General features: G+C 43.7%; 1 protein-coding gene across 1 annotated transcript in view; it reads right to left on the minus strand.

Moving 5' to 3' along the window:
• Gnl2 (G protein nucleolar 2) overlaps nt 1–17,331 on the minus strand; it is a 25,268-nt gene extending 7,937 nt beyond the window's left edge. The window contains exons 1-9 of the mRNA XM_034503322.2: nt 17,139–17,331; nt 12,894–12,978; nt 11,865–11,959; nt 10,068–10,207; nt 6,614–6,798; nt 4,509–4,575; nt 3,423–3,581; nt 2,802–2,915; nt 700–828 (exon numbers count right to left, since the gene is read on the minus strand). Of these exons, the coding sequence (XP_034359213.1) occupies nt 700–828; nt 2,802–2,915; nt 3,423–3,581; nt 4,509–4,575; nt 6,614–6,798; nt 10,068–10,207; nt 11,865–11,959; nt 12,894–12,978; nt 17,139–17,202 (1,038 nt within the window). The 5' untranslated portion in view covers nt 17,203–17,331. The remainder of the gene's footprint in view (nt 1–699; nt 829–2,801; nt 2,916–3,422; nt 3,582–4,508; nt 4,576–6,613; nt 6,799–10,067; nt 10,208–11,864; nt 11,960–12,893; nt 12,979–17,138) is intronic.
• Between the last annotated feature and the right edge of the window lie 333 nt (nt 17,332–17,664).

Below are 17,664 nucleotides of genomic sequence, written 5' to 3' on the forward strand. Positions count from 1 at the left end.
CATTCAGAAACACAGAGCTGCTAGCTTCTTTGCCACTAGGCAGAACAATGCCATTCCCAAAACTCTGTTACAGCTGCTGACTTCTAAATACCAGAATCTATCTAAAGACCAAGTTTTCTTTCCTTCTTAACCCAGACACCAAACATTCTTGGGTTGGTTTTATTAAAGCAGAAGGTTGGAGTTAGGGGATGTGGGGGCGGCTCTGTGGTTTAGAGCACTTGCTGCTCTTGTAGAGGACCCAGGTTCAGTTCCCAGCATTCACATGGCAGCTCACAACGGTCAATACCTCTAGTTCTATGGGATCTGGTGCCTGTTTCTGACCTCTGTTGGCAACAGACATGTACACAGTGAACATACATGCACACCAAACAATTATACACGTAGAATAAAAATGAAGAATCGTAGAAAAAAGTACAGAGGCAATTTACAAAGGACTTAAACACAGGCCATCAACCAAATTACACCATAGCCAACTACTAGCATACAAGGCACACTCAATCTTGAGAAGGAGATAGGGACTGGGTATCATGTTCACTGTGGAACACTTGCCTAGCATGTGTGTGACATGTCCTAGGTTTGATCCCCAGTACTGTTAAAGAAAGGAAGGGGACAGGAGGAGAAAAGAAAAGAGGGGAGATCTCCATATCTTAAACAGTCAAGTCTTCATAGAAATAAAATGTGAGTAGAAACCATACACACCTTTGTTTCTCCTGCAATGGGGGCCACGTTGCAAACTTTTTTGGATCGTAATGTATTTATCACAGAGCTCTTGCCTACATTTGGATAGCCAATGAACCCAACACTGATTTGTTTCTTGTCTGTGTGCAACTGTGAAGAAAAAAGGAAAGAAAAGGAAAGAATATCTATCATATATACTCGGCCGTACTTCCCTTAGGTCAGACTGTGTCACTAGGCTAATGGAAGAACTACTACACAGTAGCACACTTATCACATCCTGATGAGAAGCCTCAACAAGCCGGCCTCACAGTCCAGGAGATACACGTGTATTTACATGTCAGGAGAGAGCCATGACCTCAGGCACCCATGTAAAGCATCTCTGCTCTAGGTTAACAGCACGTAGATCAAGAAGAGGCAGCTTGTCCATCTTCTCCTCACAGTGTATCAACAGCCACTGTAGAGACATCTTTAGGGAAGGAGCCCACTGGAGACATGTGTGTCTGAACATGGCTAGAGCAGAGCAAAAGGCAGGTGTTCAAGTCCCAACTAAGTTTAAACACCAGGCAGTGAGACCATTCCTCTAGACCCTGCTGCCCCAGTGCTCCCAGAGCTAAATCTAGAAATTGGAAGAGTCTCTTGTGGAGACAACAACAAACCCAAAGAAAATGCCTGCATCCCTAATTGACTCAACCCCCTTCAGTGAGATACACCACTGAAGTCTAGTAGTTCCCAAGACACCAAGAGTCTATCAGAACTGTGGGTACTTTTGCTTTCAAGTTGATACCATTCGATGTTGCCTAGGGCAGTTTCAAACTCCTGAGCTAAAGTGATTTTGGGGGAGAAGTCTTGTCTCTGAGTAGCGGAGACTGGAAGCTTGTGCCACCATGCCTGGCATAGTACTTGAAGGCAGACCACAGGCTGAGAGCAGCCAGTTCCTATTGGAAAGGGCTGGCTGAAAACTGGACTACCTGCTTGCCCAAGTTCTTTACCAGGTGTCTGCCCAAATATCAAACAAAGAAACGACAGAGCAAATGACTTGAAACAGAGATAAACCCCTGTACCAGTGCGGCATCAGAGCACCTGAGTGCACTGCTCTGAATGGCACCTCAGTAGGAAGACTGAATGCCAGGTGACACTCAGCCCAACACTGCTGTCCATAGTACAGAGAAGCAGAGTGGGTGAGAGACATGTGGGGAAGATGGACACAAGTAACTGCACCATGCCCTGCATCAGGAGCCTGAGATATGAGGTAGGACGGCTGCTGCAAATTCAAGACCAGCCCCAGCTACACAGAGAGTATGGAGCTAGCCTGCATTACAGTTCCATCTGTTCTCAAAACACCACAAAATGAAACCCTTTTCCATAAAACAATGAGTTCAAGAGAGAAAGCGAGGGAGCATGCATGAGAGCCATTTCTAACTGAGCCCACAGCTTAGTAGTGACAAGTACTTATTAGCATATATAAGGCTCTGGGTTTAATGTCTAACATTTTTTTTTAAAAAGGCAAGAAAAAAGAAATAAAAAGAAAAAACACCCAACAAAGAAACTAACCTTAAAATTTTAAAGCAGGAAACATTTAATAAGTATGTAAAAATATGGGAAAGAGTTGGGGGAATCAAGAAATAAATCATAAGTGTGTACCAACACCATGTAATATTGAAATAGCAGAAGTGATGGCCAAGAGTCAAAAGTACTGCTTCTGGGAAATGAGGAAGGGTGTGACGGGAATCATGTCTTTGTTAGAGCCAAGCAGAAGAGAAGGATCTGGTTCAGAATGTCCTGACATGATGGGCTGGGCAGCTTATCTTTTGACAGAGGCTGAACCACCAGGTGCTAGCGATATAGCAGAATGGGCAAACGTGAAATGGGAAAGTGCTTCAGATCCTTTATGATCCAGAGCACCTACAGGTTTTTATACTTCTAGAAAAGAGCGAGAACTGAACAAAACAGTTGTTCTGAGACAGATTTCATTACATAGCCCATACTGGCTTAACTTTTGGTCCTCCTGCCTCAACCTCTGAGGTATTGACCTGATGTTAGCAACTTTAGACACAAGGCCAGCCCATGGCCAGCCCTTGAGCTGCGTAAACTGTCACACCACTCCAGCAGAGAAGCCTCCCTACCTTCCCAAACTGCCGCAGAAGCTGAATGAAAGCTCCTTTCCCAAAGGGATTAGTGAGACTCGCATGGAAAGCCAGTGTTGGGTAGTCCTGGGAGAGCACAGCAACCCATCGCTTCTAAAGGGGAGGAGAAAACACGCTGGTAAATTATAGCAGTTTGTTTATAATATTCAGAAGAAACAGAGATGGAATTACCGGATGGCTTCAAATCCAGAGTTGCCTAAGGGAAACAGCAGCTATAACTCTTTGAGATGCTTTTTCAAGTATGACAGTTAGTGTGTTGTCTTTTGTTTAATAACTGACTACAAAACAATATTCTAAAAACTATCCTAACTACTAAATGCAATTAATGGAACACAATGGGGAAGGAGTCAGTGACTTGCAACTGCCTCCACTGAGGGGACACAAAAGCTTGCAGCTGCCCCCAGCCAGAAGATGGAAGGTGGCTCTGCCCATGTCAGTTGCACATGTGTCAGCTCTCTTTTCAGTAAGGACATTAAGGGCAATCCTCAGAGTGTGACACTTCAATGTCCTGTTGTTCAGAACCTATGCACTGATGTGCTGGTGAATGGCTTGCCCTGCTGGCCTCCACAGAGTGAGTTTTAGGTCATGAGCTAAACTTACTGTTGCCCAAGTTGGAACAAGGTCACACTTGTTGAGTACAAAAATGAGGTGTTTCCAGGGTTTTTCCTTTTTCAAGTAAGCTTCAATGTGAGGGGAACGGGTGCCCATTGGATCTCTGGCGTCAAGAACTTGAACTACAACGTCTGATGAGTCTATCACCTGCAAATCCAAAGAGGCAGAAACAGTTGGCTACAGTACATACAAAACGAGGGGGGACATTTAAGGGCCCAAAGGAATAAAAGTGTGTTTCGAAGTGACTGCAAACAGTCTAGTATGGGAGTGAGCAGCATCCAGTCTCAATGCCCACTCATCAAAACTCAAAAGCTCTTCATTTCAGGAATAGTCAAAACTTGTCAAATCTCAAATAGGAAAGCTGGCATAGATCAAACCCATCTGATTCACAAGTACCAGATATTATCTACGGGTTTGTGTATTTTATTTTACAGAAAATTAAATTGGCCTAGTTTACCTTTATGGTCCTAGTTTCTCCTATTATGACTTATTACATGGTGTGCTTGGAGCTTTTTATATTATTCCCCACCAGACAGTTAGTTCAAAAGTACTAGGTCAGCGCTCAGGAGTACACACAAAGCCTTTCTTCCCTTCCCCAGAGTTAGGCAGGCTGGCTAAGGTATTAACCCTTCTCAGACTTGTGCTCTCATTTACAGAATGAGATAGTGAGGCTAAGTAACTTACAACCCCCCCCCCCCATGCCCCTTTGGTTTTTTTTGAGACAGGGTTTCTCTGTGTTATAGCTCTGGCTGTCCTGGAACTCACAGAGATCCGCCTGTCTCTGCCTCCCAAGTGCTAGAAGTAAAGTGTCCACCACCACGCCTGGCAGTGACTTACAACTTCTTATGCAGCACTAACTACACAGGCACATCCTAAGAGGCAGCGGACAGAAGACTAACAGACAATGTAACACAGTGCTCTTCCTTTCAAGCACAGCAGTAGTATGCACAAGACTACATCACACTTCCTTCATGGAGGAAAGGAAGACGAGGAAAGCAGTACAGCATTATTTCATCAAAAGCTTCAGTCAGTCAGTCACTGCACCTGCTCCTCAGTGAACACCGTGAACCTTACCTTGTAGAGTTCTCCCCATATTCTTTTCGACTGCCCCTTTTTATATATCTCTTCTTGAGCTTCATTTCTAAGTGAGAAAGGAGTAGAAATGAGCAATTGAAGCACTATCAAGATTAAAAGGAAACGGTGGTGGTTCACACCTGTAATCCCAAATCTAAGAGCTGGTAGACAGAGCTCTGTGACTTAGACAGCCTAGTCTACACAGTTAAGTTCCAGGCCAACAAGGACTACACAATAAAACTTTGTCTCAAAAACAAAAAACACAAACCATATCAAAGGGAAGTATATCAAAGTCACTGCATCAACTCTCCAACAGCAGATCAACCTGATGTGGTGGTACATGTATACAATGGAGTGGCTTAAAAAGAAAGGGCACTGCCGGGTGTGGCGGTGCACGCCTCTAATTCCTGCTCTTTGGAAGCAGAGGCAGAGAGCTCTGTGAGTTTCAGGCCAACCAGGGTTACACACAGTGAGACCCTGTATCAAAACCAAAAGGGGTTGGGGAGTAGGGAGCTGGAGTCATCGCTCAACAGTTAAGAGAGCTTACTGCTCCTCCAGAGCACCTGAGTTAATTTCCTAACACTAATATGGCTGGCTCGCAATTAATTGTCTGTTTGGTCTCAAATGATCTGCTTTTATCTCTGTTGAGATGAAGTGGCAACAGATTAAGGTAACACCACTGTAGTCTCCAGTCCACATGTTTCTGTGAGACTGCCAAACCAGCCTGCACATTGTTAAAGGAATGTGGGGAGAACAGGAGTCCTCTAGCACTGTCCAAGAGAAGCCAAAGCTTTCTGAAGACAGGGTGGCAGCAGCTGCCTATCCAAAGGCAGGAGTTGTAATTTGATATCATGACTTCCCTCTCAATAATCCTTTTTGTTTGTTTGTCGGTTTGTTTTTTTGATAGGTTTCTACGTGTAGTCCTAGCTGACTTGGGATCCGACTGCCTCTGCCTCCTAAGTGCTGGGATTAAAGGTGTGTGTACCACCTTCCCCACACCAGCCCTCCTGAAACTTACTCGGTGGACCAAGCAGCCTCAAACTCAGAGATCCACCTGCCTCTGCCTCCCAGGTGCTAAGATTAACTGTGCCTGGCTTGCCTCTCGGTAATGCTTACAGATGAGGAACAGTCAGTGTCACTGATGATTTCAGGGAGAAACTAGACAGCACAACTCTCTAATAGCAAAGCTCACTACAATAAAATTCCACCAAGAAAAGGTGTATCTGTAAGTGGCACATGCCTTTAAACCTGGCAGCAGAGACAGGAGGATCTCTGTGAGTTTGAGGCTATATAGTGACTCTACATACATAGTGAGTTACAGGCCAGCCATGGGACCCTATTTCACAAAGGAGGGGTTGGGCAGGGGAAGCCCTTTCAGCAATTTGTAATCTTTACTTTATGGATCCTCACAAGAATGAAGAAAGCTAACAATGTTTTCTCTCCCAAACAAATATAAAGTAAATATAAAAAACAACTCACCATACAAAGGATACATAAATATGAAAACACCATAATGAAACTCATTACTCTGTGCACTAATTTAAAAAATAAACAAAGGGCTGGCAAGATGGCTCAGTGAATAAACATGCTTGCTCCAAACCTGACAACCTGAGTCAGGTCCCCTGGACCATGTGGGAGAATGAAGGAATCACCTCCTCTGACTCATCTACCAAAAATATGCACACACAAAATAAAACACAAATTTTAATAAACAAACCCCATGACCTTTATGTAGGTTCATCTCTTTTATATTATCATTGGAGGGTCAGAAAAAGATCAACTATAAACTGTAGTGGTCTAGAGACCCAGGAAGCTAAAGTGTCAATTTCCAACATAACTACCCTCTGAAATTTACGAATGACAGTGCACACCACTGACATAAAGAAGGAAACATTACTCTTTTTTTTCTTGGGAACAAAGAGGGGTATGTGGTGATGAAGCCATGTAAAAGTACTTTTGGTCTGATCTCTACTGCACTGATGCCTTTGGTTGGAGGGAAGAAGAAACTAGCTATGCGTGCAATCACTATACCCTACAGCATCACTAAGAGCTCAGAGGGAACATTCTATAGCACAGCAGCAAAGATGAGAACCTCAAATTCGTACCTTACACCAGTGTCCTCCATCACTAAATCACGGTCCTTGCCCTGGTCATAGCTCTCAGTAGACATTTCAGCGTTTTCTAGAAGGGACTGCACATCACTTGCAGACAAGTTTGGCCGCTTTCTCTGTGACTTTGGGCCAAATGTACTTTCAAAACTTTCAGTATCAAGAATGTGGACCTTTGCATTCTAAAAACAAAGAAGTGCAGGTAAGACTCAGAAAAGAAAAACACTTGAGCCAAAGCAAAAGCTAAAAACCACCTGGGGAAAGATGTGAGTTTGCTTTTTCCAAAGCTCAAACCACACAAAAACCCACAAGAGCACGGACCCAGTGTGGTTTCACATCTGTAATGTGTGTTTATATTGCACAGGGCTTCTTCTATTCTGAAATGCTGTGAGCTTCCCTGCAAGAATGTAAAGGTAACACAGACACCAAGTAAGAACAGCCATGTGAGACTTGCCAAACTCTGCTTTCCTTCATCTGCCACAGACTCCAGTCACATGTAATCAGTGCTACAACGATGATTAACTGATCTTTTCTGACCCTTTTTTGGAGCTTTCAAACAAGTGCATAAAATTCGCCAAATTCACAGGTTTTGTCAAGGACAATCAGTCAAAATTTGTGTGTGTTTTTTCTTTCTTAAACCAACTGTAAATGCCAACTTTTTCTTGGAAATTAATTTCTCTCATGTCTAAAAGGAATTGCTTGTTTTATAAGATGCATTTTAGTTTCAGATAACATTCTCCCTAATTTAGGTAACGTTTTTATTAAATGCACATGGAAACGCTTCAGATGAAAAACATCTAACAAAAGTCCAAAATAATAGGTTAGATGTGATAAAAGGAACCTGATCCTAACTAGAACTTGATGCGCTGTGAAGGAGTTACAGGCGTAGGAATTCTTGAAGCAAGATAAAAGTCAAAGTTGGAGTTGGGATCTACCATGTAATAGAATGTTAAAGGCTGCAGAGACTCTCCTTTAAAACAAAACACAATCCACACCTTCCTCCCTAAGCACAGGGCCCTGGGTAAGCACCAGCTGGGGAGTTCATGAGTGATGGATTCGCCCCATGCCTTCCAAACATCACTGATCCTCCAGCTTCCTAGGGCCTTTAGGTGGCCTCATTTACCTGAACTCCCTGAGCTCTCAGCATATATTCTCTTGCTAGCTTCTGACTGAGGGAATGTCCATCCACAAGGAAAACTGCATTTTCTGTGGCAATGGGTTCTGAAGTCAATGAATGAAAATTAAGTATGACTGGGCTGGAGAAATATGGCTGAGTGGATAAAGGGATAAAGACTGAGCTTAATCCCTGGAAGCCATGTTTAAAAAAAAAAAAAAAAAAAACTACACAAAAAGATGCAGTGGTGAGTCTGTATCCTAGGAGATGGAGGGTGGAGACAAATGACACACAATCATATCAATTACACAAATCAAGCACAAGCAAATATTATCCTCAGAAATCTTTTTTTTTTTTTTTTTTTTTTTTTGGTTTTTCAAGACAGGGTTTCTCTGTGTATCCCTGGCTGTCCTGGAACTCACTCTGTAGACCAGGCTGGCCTCGAACTCAGAAATCTGCCTGCCTCTGCCTCCCAAGTGCTGGGATTAAAGGCGTGCACCACCACCGCCCAGCCCTCAGAAATCTTATGACTGGGCTGGAGAGACAGCTCAACAATCAAGGACACATACTGCTCTTTCTGAGTTCAACCTCCAGTACTCACATGACTTGTCTCACAACTGCCTGTAACACATCCAAACCAGGGGTCTGACACCTCTAGCCTCCAAGGGCACTTGAACTCACATGCACAGACACATCACACACACACACACACACACACAAATTAAAAATCAAACCTTAAAAAAAGGCCTCATAATCTATGAAACACATAGGTTTTGAACCAATAAGGTTACTCCCTGTAATACTACACAAAGTAAACATGCAAAGTTAGTTACACTATTTTTACTCTATTCTTACAGAAATATATTTAACACACAGAACTGAATGTGTAAAAGTTAGAACATGTCTAATTTCTGTGCAGAACCATTTTAGAACTAGAGTCCATACCATGCCACAGCTACTGGATTAAAACAGAAATGGTTTTGAAAGCCAACACAGAAAGCCCACCAATTATTCTGAGTATTTCCCCCATCAAAACACAAGCTGACTCCTGAAACTGAAGGTTCCTTCACTTCGCACATCAGATATCTGAGCAATGAACAACTGGAGCAAGCAACAAAGCAATAAATCCACAATAGAGCCTCTGCTCTTCCCAGAAATGGATTCAATAGTTGGTTAGAAGATGGCTTTAGGGAGAAGAGACAAAGAGAACAAGGGAAATGAGCAACTTGTCTGTGGTTCATGAATTACACTCATCTGTTTCCCTGAAAGGAAACAGTCACTCACTAATAGGTGCCATTCTTCAAGTCCATCATAAAACACAACATAATTGACAAAACCTGAGGCAATAGGCAGCCTGGCTTTTGATTTTTGTTCTGTAAGTAAACACTTTTCTTTGAACTGTTTAATCCTTGTATGCATGTCAATGTTTCCCTCCCCTCCTCAGACTGGCACTGAAGCATGTGCACTGGCTAGGTTTCTGGGAATTATTATTCAATGCAAGTTTAAAATGTGCAGGCAAACATTAAGCCACTTCTTTGTTCCGTGTGAACTCCTTCTGCTCTGGCCAGAGTCAGCCCTTACCATAGTGCACAACTCCAGCAACCAACAATCCAACAGCACCCCTTCCCATACCTGAAAAAACCTCCAAGGAGTTCACAAAACACTGAAGTCCTTCCATGTCAGCCTTCACTCTACATCTTCCAGAGATGAACTAGCACTGACAATCCCAGGCACTTCCTAGCCAGTCTGGCCTACTTATACCTAGTAAGTTCTAGGCCAGTGAAAGAACCTGCCTCAGAAAAGAAAAAAAGAAAAGGTGGATAGTGCCTGAAGAATGACAGTCAAGGTTGTCCTCTGGCCTCCACTTATACATGTGAAGACATGAATGCACACACACGTGCACAAACACACACATAGACACATACATGCATGCACGCACAATTACTAATAGCTATCACCTCTTTAGCCTTGGGGAGGGTGTTGCATGCTTATTAGACCAAGCCCTTACAGGTGCTTCAGCTGTATCCAAACATGAAAAAAGGCCAGTGCGTTCTCTTTATGGCAAGAAGTTAAGCTTCACAGAGAACTGTAACTAAGAATAGAGGAGGGCTGATTGAAGATGAAAATTCAGGTCTCACTGCAAAGCCTTGTTTGGATCCGCACAGTGCTGCACCTCCTGGGCCAAACTCAATTCACAGCAAGGGTGACAAAGGAGAGCACCTACAATTCATAAAACCCTCCATGCTGCTTACGAAAGCCAAAGACAAACTAAAGCAATAGCTATCTGCCCAGAGCAGGCCCAAAAAACCACAGCACTGACATGGCACTTTGTCTTACATGAGGCTGGATTCGATCATGCAGAAGAGACATCGGTAATTTGCTTTGTTTCATGACAACTTTGTATGGATCCTTCATAACTTTATCCATTTCCTCTTGAAATTTTTGTAATGATGCCTGCTTGATCACACGAGTATTTCCTGTTTTATAGATAGAGAACATGCCATTTAATATGGAGATTGGTTTTGCCTCTGCGCTCACCTTCTGACAGGGGAAGGCAAGTCACCAGGTCATTCTCAAGCCCCCAAGAGCCTACACATTCATCACTCCTTAGAACTCAGCGAGCTGGAAGAAAATGGGGTGTATGGCTCTCTTGCACTCACACTGGGAATTCATCCACCAACTAAGACACATAATGGGTTCAACAACTTTCAGAGTCCAACTTCCTGACTGGATGAAACCAAAAATTAAACATCACTGAATGGAACTGAGATTTAACAAATGTTCCCGCCAGTCCTGGCAAAGAAACCTAGAGCCGATCACAGCTGATCAGTTCACACAGAGAAGGAACCCCAAACCTCAGAGTTAAGAGGGCTTGAAGGGACTACTAAAGTACCCAGCACACATGTACGAAGGCAACAGCGGCCAGAGAAGGCCAGGCCTTTGATGCTGAAGACAGCATTCACGTCAACAGCAGCAGATGCAGACACAGGGTCAAGTGCTCAATTCTCACTACTTGCCAGGCACTATGCTGGGCCCAGCACATGGACTTCTTTTTACATTTATTTATGACAGGAGCACCCGAGCACCTGAGCGGAGATCAGAGGACAGCCTGCAGGAGTTGCTATCCCCTTTCCACCTTCTACTCTGTAGGGTCTGGAGAGAGAACCTAGGCCGTGAGGCCTGAGGGTAACTATCTTCACCACTGAGCCTCCGTACTGTCCCTCGAGGTTTTGTTTGTTAACTTTTTTTTTTAAGACAGAATTTCATGCCATCTAGGCTAGCCTTAAACCTCTGATTCTCCTACCTCCACAACCATCTTGAGATACTGCCATTCTTACCCCAATTTTAGAAATCAGGTAATCAAGGGAGAGAGACTTAATAACTTGCCTCTAGCCACATATACAACTTGATTCCAAATATCCAGCTCCATGGTAAATAATCCCTCCACAGTCAGTCTTCTGTGACATACATACACATCAACATTTATTTCCTTTTCCAGTGATGGGGATAGACCCTAGGTTTTGCATATCCCAGACAGGCACTCTTCCCAACCTCCCCCCATTCTGTCTTTGAACAGAGTTTTGATTCTCTTTCTGTTTCGGTTCTTAGGGGGCAGCCCATTGGAAGGCATCAGACATAGTGACAGGCAGGGGCCACCTGCACCTGGTCAGATACCAGGCAAACAGTGACTATCTGAACATTACAGTGGAAAGCAGTGTTCCAAAAGAATCTCTAAACCTCCTGTGACTGCACAAACTCTTCTCACTCCTGCAATGACTAATAAGGACATCTACCCTGCCACTAGGTAAAGGGACCAGAGCACCCGCAAGGCCACTTCTTGTATAGCCATCTCCCCAACCAACTAGAAACAAAGAGATGAACAGCCCAAGGTCTGTCGCTGTCTCCATGAGGAAGGTCCTAACTGCCTCTGTGCTCACAAGGGCTCACTTCCAACTAAGAATGAGCTCTCTTCCAAAGGAACAGTGTGAGGAGTCCAGCACTTTCAGCAGCTCCTTGTCCATGCAGGAACTGTCCAGTCCCTTTTCATAAACGGTGGCAGTCTCCTGCACCAGAACCTTCTTTTGGATGTTTCAACATACACTTTGTAGAGCAGAGATACAGGAGGACACTTACCAAACCATTTAATATTCGGCTCCACTCGTGCCACTGTGCCAGAAGCCACAGTTGACTGATACTGCAGTGGCTTAATCACTTTACCACGACTGTTCCTAAATTGAGGAAATAACAGATTTGGGTTGACGACAGAAGAAAGGCAGCAAGAGCACAGTCTGGCTCATGGATATGCTTTCCATCAAAAGGACTTTGGGGGGATTTAAAATGATCATGAAATACAGACTTCAGTAAACAAAAAGTCCTTCTACATTTGAAACAGATTGCCCAAAGGACGTTTAACCTCTTGCAACAGAGCACGTAATGATTTCTGCTAGATGAGTAACAACACTGATGTTTAAAAATCCATTTACTGTTTGTTTTCTTTAAAAAAAAAAAGTCACATACTTGAGTTTTTTTGGTAATTATTTAAAGGCTGGTTTAAATGAATTTTAAGTAGAGGGTGATTTATCCTGGAACTCAAAATCCTAAAACAAACTGCAAAGCGGGCGACTGAGGCAGCTAGGTTACTGACGACTGTGTTTTACACACAACTCTCAGAAGAAACGAATCTAATTACCAAACAAATTAAGACCAGCTAGCAAAATGCCACTCTCAGCAACTCCCTGGAGTGGAGGCTGCCTAACTCAGCATAGCTCTGGGCTGGGATGAGCATCCTAGTGCACAATGCTGTGATCTGAAGTCTGGCTCTAAAAGCCAAGTTTCCTGGCAGTTTTCGTAAGTAGTCTTTGTACTTGTGGCTGACGGGTATTTAGCTGGGATTTGACACTACACTGCTGGAGATCAGCATATGAGGGAACAGGACGGCCACTTGCTGGGAAGTGTTAGGAAGCAATCACTGCTTCACCATCTACTACCCATCTATAGTTAGCTACATTAAGTCTATCAGCACAGCAACACTCCTATGAGACGGCATTTGAAAACATCCTCTTCTATATGGAGAAAGTGGAGGTGGGAATGAAGCCTTAACAGGTCTCAGTTCTAAATCCAGGGCATGAAGGAAAGGGAAGGTTGGCTGTACCCAGTGCTCACCTGCGTTCTTTTTGCCTGTACATATTCAGGCGCCGAATTGTGCCCCGGTCCCTCATATTTTGGCCTCCAGCTCCCTGTACTCGATCTAGAAATGAACAATAAACCTTTTGATATCCAATAACTGTTAAATATAGCCATTGTTTAAAATGTGCCAACCAACTGCTCACTCAACTAGCCAAGCTAACCTTACCAAAGAATGTCTACTCTCTCCATATGCTGCTCCAATAAATGACTATGAGCACTGTGCTATGCCGAAGCTGGGTTCCTCCTCTCAACTTCCAAAAGAACTGTATTTGACAACATGATGCTAACATCACCAGTCTTGATTCTGGCACTGGCGCCATGCTCCCCACTACCGGCCTCATCTCAAGCCACACAACAGTCATATAAATAACTATGTTATGACTTGCTACTAAGACACAGTGAGTAGTCACATACTCTGCTAACTGGCAGAGTCAGAACTTTAACACAAGCATTTGATACATTCTGTGCTCTCAACTACAAAGGACACTGATAGGGGTCTCAGTTTAACAAACATATAGAATAGAATAAAACAAACAAAAGCAACAATAACAAAAAGAAGCAAAAAGTAGGCACTGGTTAAGAGCACTGGCTGTTCTTACAGAAGAGCTGGGTTCAGTTCCCAGTACTCGTGTGACAGCCGACAACTGTCACTCAGTTCTAACATCCTTTTCTAGCTTCGGTAGGCACCAGGCACATACAGTGGTATACACATATACATGCATACAAAACACAAATACATATAAATTTTTTGAATCTTAAAAAATAGTTGCAAAATTGGCAAAACTGAATAAAAAAGAAATGGGGTGGGGGAGGACTATACAGAGCCAATCTTCAAAGAATCATCCTGGAGTTAGTATGCACTCTCCAGACCATCTGTCTTTTTTATTGTGATATTTGAGACAGGGTCTCACTATGTAGCTCCAGCTGGCCTTAAACTCAGAGATCGTCTGCCTCTATCTTGAGTACAGGAATTAAAGCAGTGAATTACCAGACCCCACTCTATGACCCTCATAGTTCTCTATCTCTCTCCTTTTTGGTTTTCCAAGACAGGATTTCTCTGTGTAGCCCTGGCTGTCCTGGAACTCAATCTGTAGACCAGGCTGGCCTCAAACTCAGAGATCCACCTGCCTCTGCCTCCTAAGTGCTGGGGTTAGAGGCGTGTGCCACCACTGAACAGCTCTGAACCCTTTCTTAAATAAGAACTTCAATCCTGAGCAGCAGCATAAAGAGCCCCACAAGACGACTTTACAGCACACTCAGGCACGGTCATCTCGACAACTCAACTCAAGATCCTGCCATGTGGGAATCTTACTCTTCTTATTTAACTTGCATCGCACCAGAATGAACAAAACATCTGTAGTAAAAGAACTTTGGACTATCAAACATGAAGGTTCTCACTCAGCCTTATATAAACTGATTTTTCAGAATTCTAGTGCTTTTATTTCTCTAAAAAAAGAAATATGTAAGTGAAAAAGTAGGGGGAGTTGTGAAGACAAGAACTTTGAGTGCCACTGTGGGAGGAACTGAGTGTGTTGGGCATTTAAAAAAAAAAAAAAAAAAGACAGGATCTCACAATGTAACTCTGGCTGTCCTGGAACTCAGAGATCTGCTTGCTCCCTGCTTTCTGAGTATTGAGATTAAAGCTGTGCACCACTATGCTCTATAATGGTTACATAAAATCAGTACCCAACTTTAAAAAGTTTGTCTAAACGCTACTGTGTCCACAATAATCATGTACTTAAATGGGTAGAGTGCTTGCCTAGGACTCTAAAGCCCTGGGTTCGATCCCTATCACGGCACAAACCAGACATTATGGCACAGCTGTTAACTCCAGTACTAGAAATGAGGATTAGAAGTTAGAAGACAGTGGCTGGAGAGATGGCTCAGCAGTTAAGAGCATTGACTGTTCTTCCAGAGGTCCCGAGTTCAATTCCCAGCAACCACATGGTGGCTCACAACCATCTGTAATGAGATCCGATGCCTTCTTCTGGTGTGTCTGAAGACAGCTACAGAGTGTGTGTGTGTGTGTGTATAAAATAAATCTTACAAAAAAAAAAAAAAAAAAAAAAAGAAGATGACGACAATCCTTGGCCAAACGGTGAGTAAGAGGAGACACACTGAGTCCCTGTCTAAAAATAAATTAAAGGACTGGGCCAGAGAGATGGTTTAGCAGTTAAGAAAACTTGCTATTTTTGCAAAGGACCTGGGTTTAGTTCCCAGCACCTGCAAGGTGGCCTACAACCATCTATAGGGGTGAACAGAGTGTACATTATATGTAGGCAAAACTCAGATATAAAATAAGTATTTTTAAAAAGGAAATATTTTTCGTCTTTTTTGTTTGGTTTCTCAAGATAGGGCTTCTCTGTGTAGCCCTGGCTGTCCTGGAGCTCCCTCTGTAGACTAGGCTGGCCTCAAACTCATTGAGATCCACCTGCCTCTACCTCCCAGGTGCTGGGATTAAAGGTGTGAATCACCACCTGTCTTAACTTTCAAGAAATGATGATGGTTTCTAAAAGTTGGGTTAAATTCCACATAAATCATGGCTTATAGGACTGATGATACCCACAGCTTCTGAGGTGAGAAGCAGCGTATATAGAAACCTTCTTTGTAAATTCATAACTAGTCCTCTTGTCCTACATTTTTAATAATTCTATTTATTTACATTTCATGTATAATATGTACATACGTATGTACCAATATGTATAAATATATCCATATCTGTGCACCAAATGCACAGAGTGTCAGCGGAGGCCAGAAGGGGTAGCAGATCTCTCGGGAACTGGAGTTACAGATGGTTGTCAGTATCATGGGTGCTGGGAATCACACCAGGTCGTCTGCAAGAGCAGCCAGCACGCTTAATCCCTGAGCCATCCCTCCAGCCCCTCCCACTCTAAATTTTAAGAGAGAACCCAAAATAAAACTAACCCACTGGAGCGCTCTACTGAGAAGTCCACCCACACACATCTGGCTGTGTATCCTTTTCCGGAATCTCTCTTTCTACTAATTCTCAAGGCTGCCATCTATACTTTCCAGCTGTTGATAAACTTAAACCTCTGCTTAGAAACATCAAACTAATCACCAACCAATCCTGAGTATATTTTCCAAATGCATGGTATTATATAACTAAACACTGTTAGGAAAGACAGCAAAGTAATGTAGCAACTTTTGTGTATATTCTTATTTAGTACCTTTACATAAACAATGTGCTTGAGGGCTTTTTTTTTTTTTAATTATATGTATGTATGTGGGTAGATGCCTTGAGGGCCAGGGGTATCAGATTCTTGGAGTTGGAGTTCCAGATAGTTGAGAGCTGATTGAACTGGGTGCTGGGAATTGAACTCTGGTCCTCCTGCAACAACAGTACAAGTGAACTCTTATTCTCCTGGTGTTCTCCCCAGCCTGAGTGTTTTCATCGGTTTTTAAAAATCCAATTAAAAACCTAATTTCAGTTCAATTTCAAAAACCTAATTTCAAATTACAAGGAACTAATGAAGTCAGTTATGCTTGCAGCTTTATGGAGACAAGAGTATACCTAATTTTTTTTTCCCCTCCAGTTTGAGACAGTCTCACTATGTAGACCAGGCTGATTTCGAATTCACAGAGATCTGCCTGTTCTGCCTTCCCAGTGTTGGGAACTACGGGTATGTGTCACCAAGCCCCTCTATGGCTAAACCACATTTAAACACAGTTTTAGTAACTAAATCAAAGTGGGAGGGACTCCTCAAAAGCCTGTTTTTTGTTCACCCTGTAGATGGGGATTTATCGTACCTCAAATACACCTCTATTGAAATCGTTATATTTCCCTGAAGTGTTCCCCATGCATCGTCTGATCCCAAGGCCAATGCTAGTAGCATTTATCACTTACATGGTCAAAGCTAAGGGGGCACGAATGTTACGGTTAAGGGTAAAAGGCCCCATGGGCCAACCTACTTTCTGTTTTCAGAGTTTGTGACCTGTAGTCCAGGTAGCCTCTAACTCGCGGTGCGACTGCCTTCGCTTTCTAAGTCCTGAGATGATAGGCGTGTGCCAGGACTCCAGGATCCTAGTCCACTTTTAACTTGCCTTTCTCTGCACCTCTGCCTGAGAGGCCTCACGTTGCTAGAGGCTGGCGTGACTCATCCCTCAACTTTAGAGTAGATGCCCAAACCCCGTGCCAGCCGCACAGGCCGGGCCTTTCTCCCAGAAGGCTCCGGCGGCCTGGTCCCGCCCGGTCCGCCGTACCTGGGTTGGTGCTGGCCGCCGAGCGGTTGATGGTGCTCCGTCCTTTGTACTTGGGCTTCACCATCCTGCCGACAGTACCTACACCGCTCTGCTACTCGCGAGGTAAACTACTTCAGAACTTCCCAACTAGAAGAGCGCCCTAAGTGAAGCACGTTGGATCCCGAACACGCGCGATGTCACTTCCGCTCGCGCTACGCGACTTCCTGGGAGCGTGTGGCACTTGCCTAGGGCTGGCCCAGCTCCGCCTCTGCCCTGCTCCCGCCTCCTCCCGGTCTAGCAACCGCCAAGCGTCCCTTCCATAGCAACGTCCTGGGTACCTGGTAGCCCTGAGTTCTTAGAGAAAGAGAGAAGTCTCTTCTTAGGTCAATGCATGAGTTGATGGGAATTTGCCCTCTGATCCCGATGGGAATTTGCCCTCTGAACCTTTCTCAAAGTGCCCCAGCAACAGCAGGCAAATATCAGAACAGGTCATCCCCTTCCTTCAAATTTTAGGCTGGAGTAGAGCAGTTACTACTTTGGGTTCAAG

Source organism: Arvicanthis niloticus, chromosome 5 (assembly GCF_011762505.2).
Source record: "Arvicanthis niloticus isolate mArvNil1 chromosome 5, mArvNil1.pat.X, whole genome shotgun sequence".
In the NCBI taxonomy this organism is placed as follows: domain Eukaryota; kingdom Metazoa; phylum Chordata; class Mammalia; order Rodentia; family Muridae; genus Arvicanthis; species Arvicanthis niloticus.